A 27,792-nucleotide genomic window follows, 5' to 3' on the forward strand; every position below is an offset into this window, starting at 1 on the left:
GTATAAATTATACATTGTATTTAATGTAAGGTACATGTACAACAAACTGGTAATGGCATAGTGGTATCGTGACCTATACCTGTGGAACAGTAGACAGCACACGCGGTGTTCATCTAATAAAGATCTTCATATAGCTCTAGCAAACAAGCCTTTGCAGATTTGCTTTCAACTGACTGTAGATCCAAATCCACGTCTTCAGCGCTCTTGATGTTCTTAAACTCTGTTATCTGAGTGAGAACCGCTTCAGAGACTCAGCGCTTGCGGCAGGGAACTGAACGAATCGTTCAAACTGATTCGCGAACCGATTCACTGGTTTGATAAAGCCTTTAAACAGAATCGACTCAAGAGAATGAATCATTCGCGAATGGGCATCGTTCATTGTCCAGAGAAAAGTAGACGGCGCGTTTGGAATAAACTGAAGCATTTTTAAGTTGTATTTCATTAAGATACAGTAACGAGAGGAGAGTCGCCCACAGTAACGAAGTAAAAGTACCGTTTTTTCTCTAAAAATATACTTGAGTAAGAGTAAAAGTACCCATTTTAAAATATACTCTAAAAGTATTAGTTACCCAAAAAATGTACTCAAGTAAATGTAACTCGTTACTACCCACCTCTGGTCCGATTTAATAATTTATAAAAAGATAATCTAGATGACACTACTTGGCTGCACAATAGCAGACCAAAATGTCTTTTACAAATTTTCTTTCAAAAAGATCAAAGATGCTACCTAAATGCCACATGAAAATGTTAAGAAAAGTAGTTTCATATTTTCAGAAACTAGACATCTGTACCTTTCTGTCTGACCAGAAAATGCATGAATACACTTTTCAGCTCTATAACAAAAGCGTATATCATAAAGGGAACTTCACTAAACATTCCTAAAACCAAAAGAGCCTGATTATGGGAGATGCATGATAAACCTATAAAGTTAAACTGTGAACTGTGAAAAATTGCCGCATTCTGGGTACATTATATTAGTTTGATGAACAAATATTCAATCACATGATTTAGCATTTTTAAAACAGCGTGTTTATTAATTTCATTTTAAAAAATAAAAAATAAAACTAAAAAGGACTAATTTCATTGTCGCTATAAGAAACAGTACGGAAGCACTGAGAGTCTTTGAGCATTTCTAGCTCTTCAAGTATGTTCGTTCTGTTCATACACCAGGGGACTGTGCCTCTTTGAGGGCAGGGGGCTGACTCGGGTTCCTCGGCCCATTTGATCAAACTCCAGATGCCTCCTCTCCAACGAATCCATCTTTTCCTTCATTCAGCAACAACTGCAGTGAAGTCCAAACAGCAGCAAATGGTTTCGAGTGGGAAAAGTGAAGCGATGAGCACAAGAAATTAATAGAGTTAGAGATGCACTTAAGAGGAAGAGCAAGACGGCAGTAGAAGAGACAGATAAATAAAAAAAGTTAGGAGGAAAAAGAGCAGTTGCTAAGGTATTAAAAACGAGGAGAAAGATCTCCATCCAGTGCATGTTAAAACCTCTCCAGTCAATTCAATCAATGCGACACTCAGGAAATTGCATAAATGTACATCCTAACGATAATTACGAGAACAATGAAAACACAACTTGCATCATTTCCAACAACAAATAAAAGGAAACTCAGCAATACAATTTATGTCGACGGAAAAAGATCAAAATGTAAACAAATTCACTCCTTCGGTGAAAAAAAACGAGAAAAAGAGGTTGTAGGATTCGTCTGTGTCCTCCACTCTTGTGCCACATCCCTTCATACTAAGTGCAACTGAGGCAGTGTTAGTCTCCATCTTTGAATCAAAGTTTCCGCCATCCAGTCCCTTCACGAAACGATAACCACAGCGCCCCTGCAGGTCATCTGGGGTGCAGCAGAAACCTGTCCAGGTACTGCGACATGGCTTCCCAATTCCGCCACAGAAAAGCCAAAATTACCACAAGGAGCAATGTGGAAAGCGTACGGCTACGTGTTTTCATCAGCGGAACTACACAGTTTGCGACCGTCGAGACGAATACTAGGAGCACCGCCATGACGGCCAGCAGCACATTGATGAGTTTGCCGAGTAAAGTGCGTGCTGTGGCGTTTTCCAAACCTTCCAACTGAACCACTTGCTGTTGCTGCTGTTGAAGCTCCATCTTCGAGATACGTGTTTGACAGGCCTCTAGCGCCTCCTACAGGAAGGGAGAGAGAATCATGTTAAAGCCGCCTTGTCACAATCTCTGACAAAACTACACACCTGAAGTCATTTATTTCAAATGGAGACTAGTATGGGAGCTGCACAGAGTTACGATCATATGAGTAAGCAAAGTTTTTGGATCTGATTTGAGCTTTCATTGTGGTGAAAAATACATTTTAGCTGCATCATATCATTAAGATTAAGTGAGTCGCATATGGATTTCATTATGAAAACTGAATTAGAAGACAATGTTTTCCATCAGATCGATATAAAATAGCTTTATGATTACAGCTATTGTTCTTTCCCATCAGAAAACTCAGCATTAACATTCTCTTGTTTCACTTAAAAGTTCATATACCCAAAATAAGATTGGTTAAAAAAAAAAGTTAAAATATCTTTGAATAATGGGCCTTTTTCACATTTCCGGGTCTCTCAGCAGCGTAAGGTTTTTTGTGTCATAAACCTGATTCGGACGGTAACTGTTTCTCATATGGACATCTGTAAAAAGTTTTTACATATCACCTGAGTGATAAAACTCATGGATTCGGATGGCGATTTATTCACAGTGGAGGAGCGAGTTCTGTGATCCGAAAACCGGGAATGCGCTGCTCACGTGGCCAGTCACATGATTGTCTGCTGTGAATAAAATTAATTTTATTTACAAATTTATTCTTATTATTGTGCAAAATGTATTCTTATTATTCCAAGCATATTTTAAAATACATAATTCTATTTATTATTTGATTATTTAAATCTCCTGTTTAAAAATAGGAAAATAGACGTGCTATAGTTATGTATATATCGGTTTATAATACATATTTTAAACTTGTATTGCATACCTGCTGCTGCTATAATAAAGACCCATTTTGAATGTTTATGTGCTTTTATTCTCTTTCTGCTCCCACTCGCTGTGGTGGAGCAGTTATGAAGTATTGTTCTTTTAAAAACTTTCCAGCATTTCAGAAATAAATATGTAGGCAAATTACAATGAAGTACAACAGTTACCGTACGGTGTTCGGGAGTGCTCAAAAAGGGTTTAAACACTGAATTTTGAATCGATTTCTTCTCGTAAACTGACAGATGTGGATTCGGACGGCAATTAAATCACCGACTACATATTAAAAAATATCTGCTCTCAAATCCTGGCCAGTCCCCCGTAATCTTAAAGAGCTACGGTCCTTCCTAGGGTTTGCAGGGTACTATCGGAGGTTCATCAAAGATTACGCCACCATAGTAAAACCTCTCAATGTTCTTACTAGAGGCTATGCACCCATCCGTCAGTCTATTAAAGATAAAAGTCCTGCTGGAAATTAAATTACCACATGACCTTGGTGTCTGTCAAAAAACAGTCATTCGGCCAGGGATTTTTACGCGGGTGGTGAGAGAAAAACACCAACATTCTGGATTCGGACGGCAATTAAATCACCGACTACATAAGTGATTTTCAAATGGTGAAAATCACTTATGTCCCCATGAGAAACAATTACCCTCTGAATAGGGCTATAGTTGGGTTAACTTCAAGAGCAGTGAATGGGAGAGTACCACAAATATATTTTTTGCATTCCCATTTGCTCAAATAGCAAAAAAAAAAACTCCACGCTAGTGTTTTCATGACTTTTAAAAAATAAAAAAATTAAAATCAAGGGAGGCTGATAAAGGCAGTCAGAAGAGAGAATGATGTCAAATTTACTGTCCTTCTCATAGACGCTGCAAACACCCTTGCATTAACGTTTGTTTTTTTTTATATTTGATGCAAAGGTGATATATTACAAAGTATAGTGTTATAAATGTACTTTTGAGGATTTACGATGCTGATGACAGTTAAATGCATCATCGCAGTCTTGTGAAAAGGGTCCATCACAATTTTTTAGACTGATCAAACACCTTTTTTTTAATTCATCAGTGAAAATCAGGTAATAAAATGAAAAATTTTTTTTTTGGCCCTTTTCAGGTTTAAGGGATTATGTTATAAATTCTTTGACCCCTCTCACTGAAAAGAAATCGTGCCCTTCTTTAAAAATGATAAAATTAAAATGAGAACTGAAAATAAAAAATAAATAAAAGCTAATTCAAATGATATAATATATACTATAATAGTATCTAAAAGATTACAAAATAACAGTAATGTTGGACATAAGCACCTGTACGTCTCTGGCTCGTTCATTAGACTGGTAAGCAATTTTCTCCTCCATGCTGGCCAGCTCCTGCTTCAAGTTGTGAATCTCATTTTGATGCAATTCTGTTAAATCATTCAACTGCTCCTCTAGACGTTCACACCTAACACATGAACATACAAAATGAGATAAAATAACAAAATACAAGGTCAGATAACTAGAACATCATCATCCTCTCCAGTGCCTTCTCAACAAGCATGCTGTTATGACTGTGAAATCTATACAAACCTACACAGACCACACAGCAGCACCAGCAGAATCAGTTTCTATAGTAACATGTACCTGTATCTCTCCTCTTGCAGGGCCTGCATGATTTCTGTGTAGTCTCTCTGATAGTGACTCTTCAGGTTTTCAAAGGATTCTTCTAGTCGACTCTGGTTGTCCTTCAGTTCCTGGATCTCATGTAGCAGTGCATCAAAGCCTGAGCTCTGGCCATGCTCCAGTGTATTACCCTTTGAGCTCGGAGGGCCTCCGGGAGCTCCCATGGTGCTATTTGCTCCTGCTGACCCTGAAGTAGCGCTGGAGCAGTCGTCCTCACTGCCGTATTTTGGGCTGGACTGCAGCTGCCCAGCTCCTGGGGTCCTAGTGCCTGCTGTCCGTGTACTTGTTACAGGCTCATCAGGCCCTTGTTGTTCATCCAGAGAGTCTTTTAGAGCAGAGATGTTGTCTGCACTTCCAAACTTGTTGCGGATGAGAGAGGCAAACTCGCGAGGTTTGGACACGACTGCTCCCGCGGCGGAGTGCGTTGCCTGAGAGATACTAGAGAGGCCACCGGTTACCTGAGAGAGAGAAATTATTTAGTCAAATACATTTAACAGTGACACCAAGTTGTATCTGGATGGGTTATTTGAAAACCATTGGTCACCCGAAGTTGCACAAAGAGACAAAAAGTAGTTGCAAATATGCTAAATTTGCTTTTATTTTAATACTAAAATCTGGTCAAATGTGCCTGAAAATAAAAATCACTAACAGGGTAAGAGTGATACAGATAAAGAGTGATAAAGCTCTATTCCAAATACTAGTAAGCCGCCTACCCAGGCAGCATTTTAAGGCACCATAGGCACGCTTCCAACACGCAGGCTGTTCTGAAAGGTAGGCAGCAACATTACAAAAGGCTACACTGAATTCTTCTCATAGAAGGCAATACCAAAATGTAAAGCTCAGATGAGAAAATCCAATTAAGATGGTGGACCATGAATGGTCATTCAATATCAAAGTATCAATAAAAATTCCCTCCATCCATCCATACTTTTTCCAAACTGCTCACCCTACAGCTTAGCGTTGTAGTTAAGAGTTGATAAACTGTTTAGCTTTGGGTAAAATGCAGCGCTTGTCACTGTCACTTTTTACCCAGCCGTCCAATCAATGGAGGAGGGGCAGGATAAATACTACACCGACAAATCATCCTGCTTGTACAACTGAACAACAGAGAAGTAAATATTGCTGGTTACTGCATTGTCATATTCAGTAATATTGTTCAAAATGAGATACTAGTAATACGTTGCTGCCGTGGATTATTGCACATCATAGCAACCAAATCAACAGCTGGTAAAACACAGTGCCACCAAAGCATTCTCAAGCGCCACCAGCTGGCCGTTTTCAGAAGAGCACCTGACATTTTTTCAGCGGGCCAAAAACGCTTTGGTGGACACTTTATTGAATATTTATTGATAGGCATATGGCCTATTAGTCTTTTTTTTTTTTTTGCATTTATGCAATATACTGGAGCCAAACCTGGGAAAATAGACCAGAATATTCCACTGCATTCCTGGACATGTAATTTGCGCAGCTGTAATTCATAGGTGGGGATTATTCTGATTGTGAATGAGCGTACACGAGCGTCCTATTTGCAAATGATTACAATTCATTAACATGCACATATTTTACTATCAAATCTGATGTCTACAAAGCATTTGTGAAACTGGAGGAGAGTTTTCGGGAAGGTCCAAGCAAATTACTCAGAATTTACTCATATTTACTAATGTGTATGAATGAGGCCATTCATGAATGAGGCCCATTGAATGTAAAATAAATTCTGGTGAGTGCGCATCATAATCTCCTATACTAAGTAATTAATCAGATCGATGCACCAAAATACAAAGATCAAGAGACAGAAGGGCGTGGTGCAAACAGCGTTGTAGAGACGTTTTGTAAAATGCAATAAAATCAAGAATCTGTGATTTGTCAGTTCTCTTTAACATTTATTTAATTGACAAAAGTACAAAGAAAAGATTTCCAAAGTTTTCACTGGCCAATGTAAATGTATAAGTAAATCTGAACAACTTTTGATTTTGATGGCTGCAACACACAGAGGCACGTTTAACACTGTGTCACATCAACTTTCCGTTTAATTAAAATGTTTCATTGTTTGGGAATTGAGGATACTAATTGTTAAAGTTTTTCAAACTAAATTTTTGTCCAGTCTCGCTTGATACAAGACTTCAGAAGCTCAGCGGTTTGTGATCGTCGTTGTTTGATTCTCTTTTTCATGACTGGTCATACATTTTCAATTGGAGACAGATCTGGACTGCAGGTAGGCCAGTCTAACACATTCACTCTGTGTCTACGAACAGGGTTTCTGCAGGATTTTTAAGCTCAATTTTTTTTTAAGCTCAAACTTTTTGAAGACCTGCACAAATAAAATTACTACCATATGAGCGGGGTTGGGCAATGTCTATAGTACCACATCAAACTGTAAAATGACTATCAAAAGCATAATTTACAATTCAGATACAAGTTTTCAAAAAAACTAAAAGTTTTATAAACGATCAACTTTACATTTCAGCCTTTAAACCATTTTTAAGAAAATGGATTAAAAAAAGTATTAATTATATTGATTTTAGCAATTATTATCAATAATTATATAAATTAAATAACATGAATTAGGGGTGTGCGAAATTGACAAAAAATTATATCTTGATATTTTCTGGGATTTTATCGATAACAATAATTAGAAAATATTTTGCTGAGTGTGTTATTGTGCTGGTATCTTAAAGATTAATGTGGACAGCTGACTCCTGAATTGTTTTGATATTCTTCATATTCTGTGTGGTCAGTTCACAGCAGTGAAAGAAATACATTTTTTCCAACAAGTTTTATGGGCATTTTTACCTTTAAGCCATTTTTTCTAAAAGTGTGCATCATCTTTTGAGTGAAATTCTTGCATTTGGGCGGTTACCAAGCAGATGAAATCAGTATCAACAAAATCTATCTTTGCAATGCATCTGAAGTGGCGTTTAGATGTATTTACACACTGTTTAATGCAGCTCAGACGGACATAGAATGCTAACCTGCAGTTACAAATGCATAAATAATGTTTTGATATTTGAAACATAAAACGTTGAAAACTGATGTTTGAAATTATTTAAAAGAATGAAGATACTTTAAATGTGAAATTAAAACGGCGAGTAGGTGGCAGTAAGTCAGTGTTAATAAGGAAGTCATTGCGATTGAACAGAATCATTTAAAGGATCGATTCATTCAGGAACGAAACACCGTCATGTTGCTCAGAGACACACAACAGTTCTGTGGCTGCGTTTGGAGTTAGTTTTGTTGTAGAAATAGAGCAAAAGCAGGAAATATGGGGTCTAAAACATAAGTCTCTTAATATTAATTTCTTGTTTACTGAACTGTTGCTTAACATCAATATCACATTTGTAATCATGCTGACTTTTGGAGAAAAGATGGCACTCTTCGCATGATTATTAACTATATGAAATGATACCGTAAAGATAGGCTATACATTTTCTGCCCCCATATCTTAAATTATGTGATCATTCTAAATATATTTTAATAGACTGACCCCTGGTTTCACAGAAAAGGCTTAAGCCTAGTCCTAGACTAAAATGTAAATCTGAGCTTCAATGTTTCAATGGAAAGAAACTTGCACTGACTGATCTTAAAACATGTCTGTGCCTTTGTTTTGTCTTAAGATACATAGCAGTAATGTTTTTTTCTAAGGCATGTTTATAAAAATTACTTAAATGTCCTATTTGAACTATGGCCTAATGATGGCTTAGGCTAAGCCCTGTCTGAATCGTGCAGTGAAACTCGTACGTGCACAAGTTTAACCTCTGTTAACTGATTCATTCTCTGCCAGCAGGTGTCACGTTTGGCAGAAATATAGCGGTTTTCCCGGTAAAGACAGAACACAGCAGCAGACTTTGAACTTGCAGCGCTCATGTTTATTTAATGAAATCATAGCCTTTTGAAGTTTAACCGTCACATTCAGCCATATTGCAATTCTTGTCTTTCCGTCTCCAAATTTAAGACCTCTTGAAATCATAATTAGGACTTTCTTGTACAATTTAAGACTTTTTAAGGCCTTGCGGACGCCCTGTACGAAACCACGCTCTTGTAGCACATGCAGAATGAGAGCTGGCATTGTCTTGATCAAATAACCATGGACTTCCCATGAATGACATCATCTTGATGTGCTCTGCTGCACCCCCATACCATGACAGACGTTTGCTTTTGCTTCTGTCGCTGATGAAAGTCTGGATGATCCCTTTGGTCTTTGGGACTTAGAAATCAAAATCCATTTTCCCAGTTGAAATTTGGACTCATTTGAGCACAGCAGATATTTTCACCGTCTTTTGACTATCTGAGATGAGCTCTGGCCCAGAGAATATGGCAGCATCGCTGCATAGAATTTATTTATAGATTTCTTCCCAGAGTAACAGATATTCAAGTTGCATTTCTTGATGCAGCAGCAGGCTGTGGTAAATGGCAGTGGTTTTCTAAAGTACTCCTGAGCCCATGTGCCTACATTTAACACAGCAGCATGACGGTCTCTTATGTAATGCCATCTGAGGGCTCAAAGGGCATGCACATTCAACTGAGGTTTCCTGGCTTGCCCTACATGTACTGAGATTTCTCTGGATTCCCAGAATCTTTTCACAATATTATGTATGGTACATGGTGAAAGTTCTTTGCAATTTTGCATTGTGAAATGTGATGCTTGATTTGTTTGACACTTCTCTCATGAAATTTGGCACAAAGTGATATGCCATGATCCAGCTTTGCTTAGCATGCTCCTTTTATACCCAAACATGATACCTTGACCTATTACCAATTCACCTGCTTACTGTGAACTGGTTTAAAACAGTTTAACGTGGATATTCTAGCCTTTTCTCTTTTATTTTGCCTCTTGTCTCAACCTTTTTGAAATATGTTTTTGAAATATGTTGCAGCCGTCAAAAACTAAATTTGTTCATATTTACAAAATACATTTACGTTGGTCAGTAAAAACTTTGGACATCTTTTCTTTTGTACTTTTGTCAATTAAATCAAAGTTAAAGAGAATTAACAAATTGGGGTTGTAATTCAAAAAGGTTCAATCTAATTTAAAAAAGTACAATTTTGTCCAATACTTGTACGTGTTAGGCATGTTTTATAGTTATCAGAATATGTTGTTGGATTAGCAACAAACTAACATTAGACTATCATTTGATTGTTTTTATGTGGAGATTTGTGTAGCATATGCTAGGGCTGCAAGATATTGAAAAAAATGTGTGACCCATGCAATATCACATTTAAAAAAAAAATTAATGTTTTAAGTATGTAAAAATCAATTAAAATGATATTTAAACATTTAAAGGGGTCATATGATGCTATTTTTTAGGATCATTATTTTGTGTATTTAGTGTAACAGAATATGTTGCCATGCTTTAATGTTCAAAACACACATTATTTTTCAAATACATTATTGTAGTTCCTCTATGCCCCGCCTAAATCGCGTCATTTTCTACAAAGTCCCTCCTCCCAACAAGAACAATATGCTCTGATTGGCCAACTGACCCAGTGCATTGTGATTGACCGAACACCACAAGCGCGCGTCGGAAATGTAACGCCCCTTACCATAATCACGAGCTTCAGTTTTCAAAATAAATATAAAGATAGTTAGTAATGTCGTTAGTTCTACCATCAGTTCAAGACCGAAAGGGGAACAGAGTCCCGTGACAGACATAGTGATGATGACCGTATGTATTTGCAGTACACAAGCCGCGATTAAGACAGCTGATGAGCTATGATTTCTGATGGGCAGTAGGGTTGTGACGGTGAGGAAATTTCCCCACCAGTTAATCGACGTGTAACAACACTGTAGTACCGGTGTCACCGTGGGAGTGGCTGGAGGGATGAGGTTCCCCTCTTTTTCACGCTTTCTTTCATTTTTAAATAGCTTGTCAAATCGGGGTGCGGATTTTATTTTCACTTTCAAATGAGCTGCAATTCGGTATAAAGCACTTGTTCGTTGTTAGTTTGTTCTTTTCCTCACTTTCCTTTGCTTCTAAAGAGCTTAAAAGCAATGTGTGCATTTTACTTTCACTTTCGAACTAGCGGCAATTCTGCGTCAATTCAAGCATCAACAAAACTGGATCAACAAAAAAACCAACATCAAACTCAACTTAGCCTATATATAAATCATAGAACTTTTATAAACAAAATTAATAAAAATACACCATTCTATAGGCTATGCCTAATATAGCCTAAAATAACAAATAACTTACAAAGTTTAAATAGCCTAGGTAGGCCTATACAAAACTGAAAATCAGCAAACACTGTGGAACCAATTAAATAAGAAACAAATGTTTTAAAAAAAACTTCCAAAATCACCTTAGATAAACGGTAAAAGTCAACAGGCTTTTCAAAATGCTAAATATTGCCAAACATGCGCTTTTGCATTTCAATCTTCTGCTATCATCTTGTCTGTCTCACCCCACTCTTCTTGTCAGTCAGCTCGATCGCTCTCCTCACTTGACTGAAATCTAATCTATGATGCGACTGTCGTTCGGTGTGCTGTATTGAGCTGCCGCGTTCAGTTTTTAATTGTAGTGTCTGTTCTCTAACTGAACTAGCTAAATGATTTTTATTACTATAAAAAATCAAAACAAAGGTGCAGGACAGTGCAGCGGTGGTTGCGGCTTAACACCGGTATCTCCACCAACACCGTCTATCGCAGCAAGCCTAACGGGCAGTACACTCCGCTGTAATGTGACCCTGTTCATTTAAAAAAATGAAAATAGACTTTAAATGTGAAATTAAAACCGCCAGTAGGTGGCAGAAAGTCACTGGTAATAAGTGAGTCATAGTGCGACTGAACCGAATCATTTAAAAGTTGATTCATTCAGGAACTAAGCACCATCATGTTGCTCAGAGATGCAAAACAGTGCTGTAGCTGTTTGGAATTATTTTTTGTCTGTGAAATAGAGAAAAAACAGGCAATATGGTGTCTAAAACGTAAGTCTCTTAATATTAGCTTATTGTTTATTGAACTGTTGTATAAAATCAATATCACATTTGTAATCATGCTTATTTTTGAAGAAAAAAACGGCACGCTTCCTGTGATTTTAACTATATGAAACGTAAATATATACATTTTCTGCCCCCATATCTTGAATTTTGCGATCATTCTTAATGCATTTTAATAGGCTGAATCATGCAGTGAAAGAACACACTGTACATGTGCACATGCACTGTTTAACCTGCTTCACCACGACGTAGGCTAATGTATGCGTGCACGCCATAGGTGTTTTGTGTGATTTTTGCAAAATACTACTTAGGATACTGCCTTGAGGCTGGTAAACACTACACGACTTTTCAAATCCGGACAGATTTTAAAACATTAGGCATCATACACTTGTTGACTTTGGACATGAAACAATAAACCACTGAGGATCACACACTACCAGACTTTCATATCATTCCAAACACCACAAACTCTCAAAGAAAATGTACCTTGTTGCTAGGATACGCATGAGAAAAAAAAAATGTGTTCTAAAATCAGCTCAAAATACCAAACACGTTTGCCTTCCATGTTAGTCTGAAACCCAAAAAAATTGGAGTCTGGTTCCATCATACACTACCCAATTTTATGTGAAATCTGTCAAATCTAACTGCTCAAAATCTGCAGACTGACCCTTGCTTTCAGCAACTAGTGTTGGCTTGTCCAGACTGAAAAACAGGGCTGAAATGTAGGGCAAAAGTAATGTAGTGTATTCCTGTCTTTAGTAGGCAGTATGAGCTGGTGACTAAATATCATGATTCTTGTGGTTCCATCAATTAAAATACAACATTTTATTAAATCACTGTAAAGATCCAAATGTTGGTGTCACCACCAACATGACATTAATTTAATAGATCGTTAAAGACCACGAACATGATTCAAACACCAACGTGATTCTATTCATAAATTACAATGATTCACGGATTATCCGCAGCACCCGTGGATATAACCGCCATCCACGCATCACTATCGTGCACTGACACACTACACGAGATGAAACGATTGAATCGTGTGTCCCGACGCCCATTGTCGTTTACGAATCCCCACAACACCCTACGTCAAGCAAATCGTGGCAAAATCGGGCTAAAATCGTGTAGTCTGAACGAGGCTTAATTTAAAATGTCCAGTCTGAATGAAAATATTTTAGATCACCACACATCTACTCCAACCACACACAACCTTCAATGTACCAAAATGTAAAGAAAGTAGACAGTCTTTACCTTGGCACCCACATCCTTCAAACCCTGGTGCATGTCTCGCAGGACATCTTTGGGTTGACGTGGTATTCCGTTGTGTTCCACTTCTCTGAGCTTGCGGTGGTAATGCTCTAGCTTCCTCTGCAGCTGCTGGATAGTCTGCGCAGACTTCTGGTTCTTCTTCTCGAACACTTGCTTGATGCGAGCGCTCTGCTGTTTGTCTGCATTGTTGGCCAGCTTCAGATATTCAGCTACATTGTCGTCTCTTGCCGTTTGTTCGATTTTTATCTGCTCTGTAAGTTTAAGGATCTTCTGCTGTAGCTGAGCGATGGCCTGCTTGGTGCGCTGAGGGTCTGGAGTTCCATCCACTGAATCCACACCATACTGACCGCCGTCTGAGCTGGTTGACAGAGCATTGGGAGACACGGCAGGGCCCGACACCTCCAAACGATCTTGCTGCAAAGAGAAGAGAGAGATTTAGTGCTGTGCAGATAAAATCAAAGTTAAGAGTTCATGTCACTGCATTGATAATTTAGATCAGAGATGCCCAGAGTTGGCCTGTGATGACCTTTGGTTTGGAAAAAAGGGAAAAAGGGGGGGGGGGGGGCATGCCATTGAAGCATTTCTTTATATTGAGACGCTCTGGTTTAGATCATCGTGTCAATATGATTTATTTACAGATTTACATCTTTTCTAGGAATGCACAATATATTAGTGTCATATCGTTTATCGATATTAAAGATATTTGTAATTTGATCAGTATCAGCCATTATTAGCAGGGCTCCAAACTGCGACTAAAATGGTCGCATTTGCGACCAAAAATATTAATTTGCCACTGGCGACTATATATAATTTGCATGAAAGGACTTTTTTCCCGATTGTTTTGCGCTCACATCTTTTGTTATGTTCACGTATTAAACTTACATAAGACGATGCGCATCAAAGTTTTACTGGAAAAGAGTTTCAAACAGTCCTCGTCTCTGCCGCACACAGTCTGCTGAACGCAGTGAGAGAGACCTGAAAGGGCCTGTTTACACCTGGTCACTTCATGCATTTTCTCTGATCGGATATCTATATGATTTGTTAAAACGTTTCCCCATTTACACTTGGCCACATAAATGTGTCTTCGCAAAACGGATATAAATCCGTTCTTCAATTCCCGCTTCATATGCAAATATAACGGAGTTCACGTCAATGAAAGCAATGGATAATTTTATTAATTATCAGCTAATTTCAATATCGCAGACCGCAACAAGAGAGCGCGCGGCATCCGCACTGGAAAGATAGGCTAGTCTCGCTACTTTTAATGAAGAAGATGTGTGTTGAGCGTCTGCGACTTACTTTCAGGTTCATTCAGTTTGCGCGTCGCTTGCTGAAGAAATACTCCGCTACTCATCCGCGGTGATGCTTGTTGCATTGCGCTGTCATATCTGACTATAACATGCCATATAGCCTATAAAACGCTCTCACACATTACTAACATGGCTTCTTCTTATCGAGATCTTAGTCTATATGCTGTGTTCTGTTAATGCATGGACTTCCTGTTATTTGAAGCGCACTTGCCATCCAGTAATCGCAAAAAGCTTTGTGCTGTCTTACTTTTAATAAACAAAGTATCAGCTTTAAAATGCTACGAAATTCAAATGATGCGGTTTGGGTGCTCTTTAATGCGGACCACAAGCGCACACTTTCGGTAATATAAACACCAGTATACCCCGCGTCCACACGGTCCGTGTATGCGTCCGGATCGCGCGAGCGGAGAGTATCGCACTTAATGCTCAGGCGCGATCTCTTTAGCACCTCAGTTAAAGCAGCAAGTGAACCCATTATATATTTCAATTTACTACTATAGTATGAAATGAACATGATCAAAAGGTAGGCAATAAGAAAGCCTATAGTACAACTTACTGAAATGTTTTATGTAAAAGCTCATTCAGTGTTTCAAACTGAGGAAATGTATAAAGCTTGTAAACATTGCATTGTAATACATTTACCTCAGAATAACCACTCAGTGTCCATAAACTCATCAGTCAGCTAGAAAAATAACTATAAAGAGGAGCGTTTTGCTATATTCATGCGCTGTTGCATATTAATATTTTTACTTATTGTGTTGTACATGATTCAACTCCTCCTATAAAATTGCATTTTACTAATGAAGAAAAACAGACTGAATGTGTGAAAGACGTGACAACATTTATAGGATGCACTGCACTCAGTTGCCAAGTGATGCTTATGGTCCATGATATTGGTACAGATTCTGTGTAACGAACAATTCTTTGTGACTGTATATTTCAAGTTGTAAAAGACATTTAATTCACACTTTAAGTGAACCTTAGTCCCCTGCTCGACCTGATCATCTACAAGATGGATTAAAATGCTGATAAAGCCTAGAAAAGATAAGACATAAACACATGACAAAATGATTGAAATGTTAAAATAGGGGGGGGGAATAAAATGATAATAATAAAATAAACCACTTTTATTCTGTGGCACCTAAAAAAATAATTTGGCGCCTAAGTTTTTCTTTTATAGGAGCCAATGGCTCCTTACTCGATTTTTTTGTCTGGAGCCCTGATTAGATATTTATTTTTGCATACTGATTTCCCCCCCACTATTTATTTAAAATGAGCTTCAGGTGAATGCTAGATGATTGCAAAGGTAATATTTTAAAGCACTAAATGACAAAATATTTAAAAATGCCATTAAATATAACCTTTAAGAAAAATCTTATTTAAGAAAAAACATTTTTTTAATATGATTTACAATGATTTAATGCTTAAAAAGAAAATGCTAAAAACTAAAATCCGTTTAAATGCTGCTAGTCAAATGAATATAGGCAAAACAGAATTTTAATATCAACCCAATGAACTCATTGAAACACAAAAATAATTATAGGTCATAATTTTAACATCGGTGCATCTCTAATAATTTACTACAGGTTACCAAATAAAGAAGGTGGTTGTCAAAATAAGCACATTTCTTGTACTGAACAAAAGTGACACAAAGTTTCATTCGATCCAATTACGTAATTGTTACACCCTGCAATGTATTCGAACATGACTGTGACCCAGCCTTAGAAAGGTTAGTGACAAATAAATTATTAACTTAGATAATAAAATAGAAGAAATTTAAAATAATTGATTTTACACTCTATTTTCCTACAACAATAGAAAAAACTGAAATAAATTACCATTAACGAGGGTTCACTTTCAGTACAGTCCATCTTGAAAGATATGCCAAATTTGAACTATGTGAGTGACAATACCCGTCTCCAGTGACGTTGACAGTTTGGACCTCTGTACTATGACATAGCCCTCAAATTCTCAGATAATGTAGAACATTCACTGATTAAAAAAAATGGCACACTGCACCACTTCATCAACTGAGGAAGATGACAAGGGAACCAACATTAAGGAAAAAATGTAACGTGCTTTTTTTGTATGATTAATATACTGTTTATAAGTAAGAGTTGGTCTTATTAAATCTTTAGCTCAACCTTGCAATGCAATGAACTCTGTCCCTCCACCCATTGACAGATGAGTCGAAACCAGATTATCAGTAATATGGCCTTCACTGATTGTAGATAAAGAGCTACAGATGATCTAAGCATCAATGAGAGTCATTATAAACTGGCTAAAAGCCCCACCAGCATTGTTCGACTATGAAAAAAGGAATTATTATTGCCAATACAATCAGGTGTATTGCAATAAGACACATGAGTCGATGTGGACACGCATGCAGAGGAAAACTAAGTGAACTGATCATGTGGCATACATCCCATTTGATAAGACCCAAGTAATGCCTGTAGAGACAATTCAACTGACTTTTGATGCTTTTTTCACACCTAACTGGCCATCAGACGATTTTCTCCCCGAGAAGCGCAGTTCTGTTTGATTAACAAAGGTGTTAAAGCCTCTTACAGAGCTGAACTAACTCTGTGAAAAAATACGCTGACCTCAAGTTTCACTGACAACAAAACTAAGCTGTAAAAACAAAACTGGACTTGGACTAGCCAAACTGCAGTATTTTTCAACTTCCAAAAAAAACAGCACACCATACCCAGCTAAAATCATCGCAAACTCCATTTACTGAGCTAGCCAGGCTGAAACAGTGGTCTGAAATAAACGAGAGGGCTTATGTTTGGACACTCCCCTGAGAGAGGAACGTTCTGGATGGTGCCGCTAAGTTCTCCAGCAACAGGTGAGTCGAATCACTTTGGCAGTCACCCAGACCCTTTAGTCTATCTGGTAGAAATGCTTAGCTGTTGAAAAAGGCATGTTTAAAAGCATAGTACTATGTAAGCATAATTACTCTCAAGAGACTTTATACAGTAGTCTTGGACAATAGCAGCAGGAAAAAGCATCTAGTAATGGGGAAAGGCTAAGCATAAGAGTAACTGGTTTTGCAACTATCCGAACTGCGGTTCTAAATAAAGTTGCTGCACCTGTCATGAAAGAGCAAACTTAACCTTGACTGTATCCTCGAGGATACAGGAAAGCAAACAGTTACCCTGATCCCACATCCTGGTTGGAAAAAAAGCACAAAGGCTATGATTTTGACATTATGCTCAATGCTGCCAACAGAAGTGCTCTGAACTGAAGTGCATCCAAAGACCTGGCTAAATATAGTAGGGCTTAAGAACATAGTGACCTGCCACACAAGCTTCCTGACCTGTGAATGCTGTCAACTTGTCCATCCATCTTGGAGGCTTCTTTCAGACACACGTAGCAGGCAACAGATTGCCATCTGCCCAGATTTCTGTTAAATTCAAATCTAACTTCCCATCACTTTCAAACAACCTAATATTACTGCCTATTGAAGACTGATGTTTCCCTTGGCAAAATGATTGCTAGTATGTGCAAGGCATGCTGGAATACTTTGTAAAACTCAACATCAAGGATTTATTTTCTGTATGCTTGGTCAGGGCAGAAGTTCAGGCATGCATTTTCCACTGAAAGCCTAAGCAGATTGTAGAGACCTTTAAATTTTAAATTATTATTTTTATATTAACATTTAGAATTTTAAAATTCCTCATTTCAAATGTATGACTTTTACATTATTTAATATTTATTATAAATAATTTAGAAGGCTTTTTAACAAATTAATATAAATCAAGTTATATTTTCTGTTGAATATTTTTATTAAATAATTTAAGACGTTTAAGAAGATTATTTAAATTCAACTATAATTATACAGGAAACTCAAAGAAATACTTTTAATGGAAAACAAAGGCTTTGTCCGAAAGACTTGCTGCCTCGCTGCCCTTTCAGGCAAGGACTTTGCAGGCAGCGTTTTTGCATGAAGGCACCTCATAAAACTGATTTCGGACAGGCTTCTGAGGCAGCGTAATTGTTTAATGCTCCACAACAAAATAGAACGGGTTTTAGTGGTAACTAAACAAATATTTAATTACTGTAATACTGATTTCTCACTAGAAATAACATCAAAAGTTCAAAACATTAGTCATAAATATACATTTACACAGAAACTGACTACCAAACGCAACTTTCAGATGCTGTCTTTATTTTTTTTTAGCTTAACTATCACGGAATGGATAGTTAGCACAGGATTATGGGATATCAAAGGCAGTGAAGGTTACATATTTCAATCAGAAGAAGGTACCTCCAGAGACAGGAAGTGAAGCAGAATTTGGATTTGGACATTTCCCGTCTTGTAATGCTGCCTCGGACGGCAGCATTTTAGAGCTTTCGGACGCAGCCAAAGACATTAATAGCAAAAATAGTATTGTTTGGTTTGCAATTTTAAACACATTCTTAATGAAAACCTCACCAGTGTTACCCAGCAAGGTCAATTTACCTAACTGACAACTTATTTAAAAGAGATTCATGATTTTTTTACTGTCCAACATCACTTTTCTGTCCATGAAACTTTGGGAAATTGCAGCTTGGCCACCAACAATGACCATCTCAGCGCAATCATGGAAGAAATCACCTTGATAAACCTGTGCCGTTCATGTGGCACTTACCCGATCAGCCTCCTCGGTGGAGTGGTACCCCGAGGTCAGCAACATATCTGCCAAAGCTGGGCTGCTGGGTGTATCGGTGGTGGAGGAGGAGCGTGGCCGTCCCGCCTGCAGCAAGGTCTCCTGGGTACTGCGCCTGTGGATCTGGGGGCTGCCGATCTGGGGGGCCTCCCCTCCCCCCCCTGCCTTGCTGCGGCGGCTCTGCAGGCTGGTCCCTCTCTTCATCATGGGGGGGCCTCGAATCTGCTGCAGCACACGGCTCAGAGCTGCAGGGGGGGCGGAAGCGTGGGGGTCAGAGTTAGGGGTGGCAACCGCCACCGCAGGCGCTTCCCCCAACTCTGGCCCTGCTTCTGGGGGCTCAGGGATGGGGCCTGTGGAGGAAGAGGTGTAGTCGTGCGGCGAGACGGAAGAGCGTCTGCGCTGAGGTTGGAAGAAGTGCTTCAGGCCGTGGCCCAGCGCGCCCATGTTCTCCAAGGCATTGTGGGTAATTTTGGACAGGCCGTGATCAGGCTCGGATGCCCTCCTGCTCGCCTCCCACTCTGCTCGACCCCCAGAGTCTGGCTCCTCCGCCCCAGGCTGCTCGCTACCACCCTGGTCCATCAGGAGGCGCCAGTCTCATTCAGAGGGTCAGCACAGGGGTGGGGTCTAGCTAAGCCCCGCCTCCACCAGCCCTCTGATAGGCCGTTTCAAAAGCCAGGAAGCAGAGGGTGGCAGCAGTCAGGTGGACTCTGAGAGCGTACATGCATCTGTGGTTTGGCGCAAAGTCATGCTCGTCTACCACAGAAGGAAAATAAAATGGATTATGTCATGCAGCTGTGAGCGATGGAACACAAGCAACAACTACATGAGCTCAAATCACAACAGCAGCATTGTATTGGTTGGCTTAGAAACAAAAAGTTGCAGTTGACATTTTTTTCCAGCTTCAGCCTGTTGCAGATGAATTGCATTTTCATTCACGATCATGTCTCGCCATTCTATTAATGAGTGATGGCAGAGGTCATGGATTAAATAAGCCACGCCTTGAAGGTTCTGAGCCAACCAACAAAATCTACATTAGCAATACCACTATAGACAGACTACTGCAATCTACAGCCATGGGTCTTGCCAAGCGAATGAGGTGTGACAGAACTACAAAGAAAACATGAGTGCGCTAATTTCTGAAATGCTCGAAGGGTCTCGGGGTCAAATCATATTAGAGCACTTCAATAACATCCCGCAGTATTTTACGCAATTTTAGACCCTTTAATGGAAATCATTGCAGAAATTTCTTAATAAATCTTTATCAAAATCCTTAATGAATAAAGTCAGAAGCATGAACGCTAAAGTAGGGCTGCACAATTTGAGGGAAAAAAATGAATTGTGATTTGTCTGATTAACAAATTGCGAATGCAAATTAAATTCCAAGTTAGCTGTGCTTGTTTGTAGGACTGTACAATTTGGCTAAATATTTGTGATTAATTTATAAATATGGCTATAAAATAATAATTGTTGTTATTAGTATTACTATTAAATAAATATATAAAAAACAAAATAAATAATGGGCTATTATTATTTAAATAATTCACTGTAAAATAAAAATAAAAATAGTATTTAAGAAGAAAATATTCTAATAGAATTTTACTTTACACTACAACTACAAAATTACAATACTAATTTATGGCTGTTTTCAACCTCTGTTTTGTTGGCAAGCGCTTCCCATTACAAGTATGGGAAGATGTTCCAAGTTAAAACGACCAAAACTCAGAGCAGATGTAGAGATGCAGTTTGTGTGGAGCTGCATTTACCACGTACCAGGACGCTGGAAAAATCAGTGGAAAATTAAAGGTGCAGTAGGAGATCTTGGAAAATGCTAACTTCATAGCACTGAAAGCAAACGTCCCACCCTCCCTGCAAATCGCCGTCCAAAGCCACGCCTCCTGAACGCGAAGTTCACAAACAGATCAGACGACCAGAGATAACATTACTACAATACATCATATATCATTTACCGGTGAGAAAACTTTATAGTGCAGTTAGTAAAAGGACTACAATACCAGGAAGGAAGATCAGGTTGTTGATGTCTGCCTGCCATTCTCGCTCTGTCTGCACAGCGTGCGGCGTGGAACGAGCGCTTTGATTGGACGAACATTTCTTGGTCCTACGCCTTCCACAGAATATATAAATACATACAAATACATTTAGACCACTTAACTTAGTGATTGCTATCCGGATGTGGAGACTTTCAACCAGCATAACAAAAAATGTTTCTGAAGACGATCACCTATTGCACCTTTAAATGCTCTCGTGTAAGAACACAGTACCATGTCTCACTCTGAAACACTCGGAGCATTTATTTATTCAAATAAATCAGCAATTTGATAATTGCACTAAGCCATAAATATCTTATTTAATTTACATTTACATTTATGCATTTAGCAGACGCTTTTATCCAAAGCGACTTACATTGCATTCAAGTTACAGTTTTTACATTTTATCAGCTCTTGCTTTCCCTGGGAATCAAACCCATGACCTTGGCGTTGCTAGCGCCATGCTCTACTATTTGAGCTACAGGAAGGCTTTTAATTTAATTAAAATTTAATTTAATTGTGCAGCCCTAACGTAAAGCTTAGGTGAGTAGAGGTGATGAGTTATGGGTTTGGCATTGTTTAACACAAAAGGTGACAGAACCTCAGTGGAGCCGAGGCAATACTGCAACCCCAGGTGGCCTAGCAACAAATCGTTTGTCCATCAAGCACAACCAATCTAAATGTTTAGCTTATTTGTTTTGGACATGCTCAAATTAGTTTAGTCTGACATAGAACTGTATACAGGACAATATTACATCAGATCTCAAAAGATAAATATGATATAAAGTAATAATGACAAAGTAAACCATGTCTCCTACCATTAGTCCAGCTTGGCTTCCACTGGCTCAGAGTTCAGGGTTGGCTGTGGAGAAAAATGGTTGTCAGATGGGACTCAATTTATGATACACAAATTATACATGTAAATATAACCGTAAATAACCTCTATATTCTCTTGATCAAATTTGCTGCACTAATTTTGTAAGCTGCAGTGGAGAAACAAACAAACATGGCGTATGTTGCATAAAACATTCCAAAGTCTAAAATGAACCTTTATAAAACAAAGTCCAATCTTCAGGTGTGTTGAATCAAGATGTTTTGAGTCTGATGCTGGAGCTCAGGCTTAAGATGGGTCTTGATGGAGAGAATAACAGCCAGCTGTAATCCTCTTTATTCAGCTTACTTTAACGCACATGAACCTTCTTACTACCACAGCTCTCCATGATAAGTTCAACAGCTACCGCCCAATTCTTCATCAGCCTTTGTTTCATTTCCCATTTGGATACAAATAAATTCCTCAATAGAGTGAAAAAGTGTCCAGCTACTTTTTCCGCATCCTTGGTTCTGGATGTATTTTTCTCATAGGGATAAAGCTTAAAGGTCTTTGTTAAAGCAATATGATTCATGAATCAAACTGTCCAGCAACAAAGTGAACTGGAACATTACAAACTTTGATTAGAAGTAAAAAAGTATTTGAAAATTGAACAAAAGGTACAAAACATCAACTAGCTCACCTCACAGCAGGTCTGTCTTTAAAGGTTTATAAGTTATCGTTCAAAATCAATTCCCCTATGGAGAAAACGAATGACATTTTTACTTCCGGAACCTGACTGTTGCACTCTATAAAGAATACTAAGCTATGACCCAAACCAATTCACTTCAAGATGAAATTACATGCATAAAAACCTTCCCACTGAAAATGAATGGGATTCATATCCAAATTCTACTGTTGCACACTGCACCAGTGGTTTACAGTAGTAATGAGCGATATAAACGATATGCGATATAAACGATACAAAATTGGCCTACGATAGTGCAATAGAATTAAAATCTCGCATGTCGATGACGCAATCTACCCGCGAAATTTAGAGCAACGACCTGCAGCCGGCTGCAACGCATCATCATATTCGTCATCTTGAATAAACATGGCTGAAAGCGTCAGCGAAACAGAGGAGCTTGTGAAAAAGACTGGTGCAACATCTATTACGAGCAGCAGCAAAATATACTCTGTAGAGTGTGTGGGGCAAACGTTCCAGCTAAGAGAGGTAACACGACTAATCTGTTCTACCACCTCAAAACTAAACATGTCGTTGAATACCAGCATTGCCAGGCAATGCAGCCAACCGCAAAATCCAGTACGAAGAACGCAGGACAGAAAAAACAGGAACTGATCCAAACCTCAATCCAACAGTCATTTTCAAAAGGTACTCCTTATATTAGGAAGAGCCCGCGATGGATTGAAATTACCAGGGCCATAACTGTTTACTTGTGTAAGGACTTATTAAGGACTTAAGAATTTTCTTTATTTAAAATAGCCATGCCTAATACTGGAAGTATATCCCTAATTCACAGTGTCCGTTCCTTTAATAACAAGACACCAGTTTTAATTTCATTAGGAGAACACAATGTTTAAAACCAAATGCGTTACCTTAGGCTGCAGGTTTGAAATATGTTTTTATTTAAAGTATCTGTGCATTACACAAAATAATTTTCTTTGCCTAATTAATACTGGAAGTATTTTCAGTACAGTGTATGTACCTTAACTAAAAAGACACCAGTTTTTTTGTTCCCTGCAACTTGGGTGGCATTTAAGAACCAAGGACTTAAACTAAGTGTAGTGCCTTTTAGAAGGAAAGATTTTCTTTAATTTATCTGCAACATTGTGTTGTATAATTACAGTTTTGCTTTTGCACAATAAATGTTCTCAAAACGACATACGTTTCTTTATTTCTTAAAAAAAAAAAATACATTTAGCAGTTTGGTTTTCCTAAGGGTCTATGTAACCTGTTCTGAAATGGTTCTACTATAATTTATATATCGCAATATATATTGTTATCGCAAGAGGCTGCAATGTATATCGCAATATGAATTTTAGGCCATATCGCCCATCCCTAGTTTACAGCACTTCATGAATGTCAAGCTCACCATCTTGAGTAGTCTGGGAAATAAACAAATGATTCCTCTTACCCTTTGCAAACAGGCGGCACTGCATAAAATCATCTTGTGAACATAAATCCCAACCACACCAAGATCAACCATCCATGGTCAAATAGAACATGAGAAACATGTCATCAATCCAGCCTTAACTCAAGTTTTACACCTAGTTAAGCAGGAAACAAACCCACACCTAGTTTAGCAGTAAACAAACCATGACCTTAATTAGAAACACAGTATCCTCCAGATGTGGGAGTGGCACGATAGCAAGGTGACAAATGCAGTGAAAGAACAGCCATGTCTGTGAAGCTTTACCCAGAGAAGAATGTTGATGTGTCTGTGTCCTACATGCATAATTAAACGAACGAGTGACAAGAGTGACGCACATGCCTGGCACAGATATTCTATAACACAATAATATTCAACACAACAGCAGTTTAACAGACCCTGCTGCACACACCCAAGAACACCCTGGGGTTGTCACACCAGTTCTATCAGCCCCAAAAAAATGAGTGTAATGACGATACCTTCAGAGACTTGTGTGAGCAACATTCTTGTCACCAGTCTGTTCTAGTAGTTTAGAGTTGATGTTTAACTCTCCTTCATCTCATAATGGCAAAAGAAAAGGTCACAACAAGCCAATAGTGGCTATGTGTCATGGGCATGTGTTCATATTACACTGTGAGAAAGCTCTTTCTAAACTTTCCAAAGTTGGCCATGCATTGTTTTAATTTATGTTGACAGAGAATAATATTTTTACATTCATCCAATTAACACGTGGTTTTATTCAAAGCGACTTTCATGGTATACATTTTTATGTTTCCCTGAATTCCAAACCATGCCCTTGCTGTTGCTAGTGCCAGGCTCTACCAGGCAGCTGAGCTACAGGAACTCAATTTGATTTATGATTCATTGGATCTGATTCAAAAGCTAATTGTGTAAATTCAGTTTGATTGCATAAGTAATTGGATTCAGTAAAATGACTATTTTTAACATGGCACATCATCTTAACACCAACACCATAACACACCGACCAAATCTGGTTGCTCAATAAAAAGAGCGAGATGATCAAATGACATGTGTATGGCTATAGAAGCAGTGCTTTAAAAGAGAATACATTTCAAGACACATTTTCAGATTTTCTTTTTTAGGTTAATTCCCTTTAAATTACTACTTGTCTTGTTGGAAAATTAGTTGACACTTGAACTAATACATGAAGAATTTGGCCTGCAGCCTTGTGCCTATAAGACAGATATTCAGCAGAAGAGCAACTTTATTTGTGTGATATTGTGTAGAATAGATTGACTTTAAAAACATTTCTGACATATAAGCATGTTGTTAACAACAGCTAAACTAGCTATTACATTATCACAGGGCCACTGAAAATCTAAACTTGAGGCCCTGCTGGATAAACATACTTATTATTTCACCCAGTAACCTAATTTATCAAATTGTTTATAAATTATTTGAACTGATTATAGAGGCTTAATCATATTTCAAGATAGATGAAGTGCATCTGCAGGATTTGTAACCAGTCTATCTTAAAAACAAATGAATCGTTACACCCCTACGCCTTCAAAAGCACTGTATTTTCTGTGACTGAAATGGGTCAGCTTATTCTTTCCATCACTCTCTCCCCCAGTCCCGTTCTCATAGCTTCCCAAGGTCACATCAGTGTCTGTGTGTGTGTGTGTGTGTATGCCTTTGAGCAATAATACACTCCACTATTGTCAAGATATTCAGGACACTCAGCACATCCAACAACAGTGGCATTATAATTCTCCATGCGTCTATCTGCCGCTATGTTCAGGATAACTTCATTTGCAAAATATTTGTTGTAAAATCCTTCCCGAACAAAAATGCATATACGTGACATAAACAGCTCCCCATACCTTCAGTTCCAGTCATCCTGCTCAGTCTTCTTCTCAACACAGAAATATGATACTGTGGATAAATCTAAGAGGAAATCCAAAACCGCACATAGACAACGACCCTCAATGTTGGGTATGCTGTCCTCTTGACACTTCAGTCAACTTGCCCCTCATAAATGTAAGATTATCACATGCTGAAAAGAATAAAAAGCATATAATTCAGTACAGTAGAGATGTAGACCTTTTCTCCAAACAAAAGTGGAGGAAATACTTGTCCAGTAACAGTACATTAATATCACGAATGTCAATCCTAGTCTGTTAAAAACGACAAAAATTCGATCAAATTGTATGGAATTTATATTTAACTAGTAGACCATTTTATAGCCAAACAACCATGTGTGAGAATTTCACGGAGAAAACACGCAAATGCATGTCTACATATTAAACATGATTGTCAATACATTAAACAAGACTGTTAACTACTTATTTACAACTAACTTTGGTTGGTTTTAAGCCATCTGATAGTAAACATGCTCGTAAACCAAAAACAAGTGTGATTAAAACATGTGAAAAACGGCAAACACAAGACACTATCTCTCTCGTCGTGTCATCAACTCGAGCTGTCACTGTAAGATTTAAGGATGACATGTTACACGGGGGGGGGGCTAAAACAGGAATACAAACCCATTTCACTTTAGGAGACAAGCGAATGTGGCTGACGGCTGGATTAATCCGATCATTTCTCTGGACCGTCCGTTGATGCGTTCGCTAGCTCAGTTAGCTGGCCGGCTAACGTTAGCTGGTAAATGGGCAGTTTACGCCCAACCCAGGCTAATACTATTAGATGGTCGATATAACGCGCCGCTGCACACGACCATCAGCAGAGACTGGTTAAAAAAGCAAAAAACATCGGAAACTTTGCGCTCAAACCGCACGAACGGAAGGAAGGACGACCAACCCTTAAAGCCGGCTTCTAGTTAACATCGTAGGCTGTATGTAAACGCCTGTCAAAGTCATACAAACAGACAGCATCAGCATCTGATCAAGCCAATGAGCTTGTTTGGGAGGCACCACGGATGGCATACATACACTATATTTATATGCGAGTGGGTGGGTGGCTAGCGATTCCTCTTCATTTGTGATCATACAAATTATTTTCACCTAACGTTATATTATCCTCGTTTTACCAACAAGCACCCCTTTTACGTGGAAGATGAACTATTTCCACAATAACTCATAACCGAATCATTCATTTCAATATAAAAATGAGTAATAAACCTATTTTGACATATTGGTTTAATAGAGATAACTTATGCGTTATTTAATATCAAGTGGTTGATTCCACTTTTAGATTTACAACTCTTTTGGTTGCAGTTCTCTTTGGTAAACTAAGTTACGTATTTATCCATGTGAAAGATATTTTCATCTTACGAAAACAAAACGATAAAGGTCTTCAATTTATTTTATTAGCACAAATTCTTTTTGAATAATAAACAAAGTGTTTTTGAGGCACTGCAGTAGTGAAGATACAAATGCCCAACAACACCGTTATTTGTTTTTTATATGAATGAATGCTACAGTGCATAATTATGTACATACACTATATCGTATTCATATGATACTTAGTTAACTATATTGCATCAGTATGATTAGGAACGGTTAGCAGTGAGGTTTTGGCGATATCGGACCTGCTGCACCTGATCTCGCGGCGTGTCTAGTCTAGCAACTCAGGCTAAAACCGACTAGCTGGCTAACAGATCAGCCAACAAACTGACCGACTGTGCCCAGTCCCACAATCCCAACTACAACATATCAGCGACGGCTTCGAGTTAACGCTGTATATGTATAGAAGGCGAAAGCGTACGCGTCTTGGGTTACAACTTACATGAACGCTGAGCGAAAACTGTTGATGTCCGTTAAATTCTCCCGATGGAACACTCCCACGGTGACGTCAGCGGCGCGCTCACAACGCGCGAGCGAGCGTGGCACGATATGACGGAGTGATCACATCAGAGGCTCAAAAACAGAACATGGTCATCAAAATGCTGCATTTACACTTTCGCTTAACCCTTTTGCGGTCTCCTGTTACTTCTGACCGGAGGGTTTTACATTTTTAATTTTTAA

At 38.4% G+C, this 27,792-nt stretch overlaps 1 protein-coding gene across 5 annotated transcripts; it reads right to left on the reverse strand.

The window, feature by feature from the left end:
* Nucleotides 1–1,008: 1,008 nt before the first annotated feature.
* On the reverse strand, nucleotides 1,009–27,633 carry LOC306855066 (transmembrane and coiled-coil domains protein 1-like). 5 transcript variants are annotated; one of them, XM_079393493.1, is made up of 10 exons: nucleotides 27,554–27,622; nucleotides 25,690–25,862; nucleotides 21,685–21,728; nucleotides 20,834–20,943; nucleotides 20,592–20,716; nucleotides 18,804–19,574; nucleotides 12,842–13,273; nucleotides 4,619–5,115; nucleotides 4,304–4,439; nucleotides 1,009–2,157 (listed from the first exon to the last, which is right to left on the reverse strand). In XM_079393493.1, the coding sequence occupies exons 6-10, from the start codon at nucleotides 19,398–19,400 to the stop codon at nucleotides 1,843–1,845; spliced, it is 1,977 nt and encodes a 658-aa protein (XP_079249619.1). In that variant the 5' UTR covers nucleotides 19,401–19,574; nucleotides 20,592–20,716; nucleotides 20,834–20,943; nucleotides 21,685–21,728; nucleotides 25,690–25,862; nucleotides 27,554–27,622; the 3' UTR covers nucleotides 1,009–1,842. The 5 variants fall into 5 exon arrangements, with proteins under 5 accessions (XP_079249619.1, XP_079249620.1, XP_079249618.1 ...); XM_079393494.1 differs by lacking the exons at nucleotides 20,592–20,716; nucleotides 20,834–20,943 and having other exon boundaries at nucleotides 18,804–19,066; XM_079393492.1 differs by lacking the exons at nucleotides 20,592–20,716; nucleotides 20,834–20,943.
* Between the last annotated feature and the right edge of the window lie 159 nt (nucleotides 27,634–27,792).

This window comes from Barbus barbus, assembly GCF_936440315.1.
Source record: "Barbus barbus genome assembly, chromosome: 35".
Lineage (NCBI taxonomy): Eukaryota > Metazoa > Chordata > Actinopteri > Cypriniformes > Cyprinidae > Barbus > Barbus barbus.

What these genes read in the sequence shown, in the direction of transcription:
- LOC306855066 (XM_079393492.1), bottom strand. Translation starts at nt 19,400, where the DNA reads ATGGACCAGGGTGGTAGCGAGCAGCCTGGGGCGGAGGAGCCAGACTCT. An exon ending in TGAAGGATGTGGGTGCCAAG is followed by an intron (nt 5,116 to 12,841) that starts GTAAAGACTGTC and finishes TCTCTCTCTCAG; the next exon opens with GTAACCGGTGGCCTCTCTAG. An exon ending in CTGCAAGAGGAGAGATACAG is followed by an intron (nt 4,440 to 4,618) that starts GTACATGTTACT and finishes TTCATGTGTTAG; the next exon opens with GTGTGAACGTCTAGAGGAGC.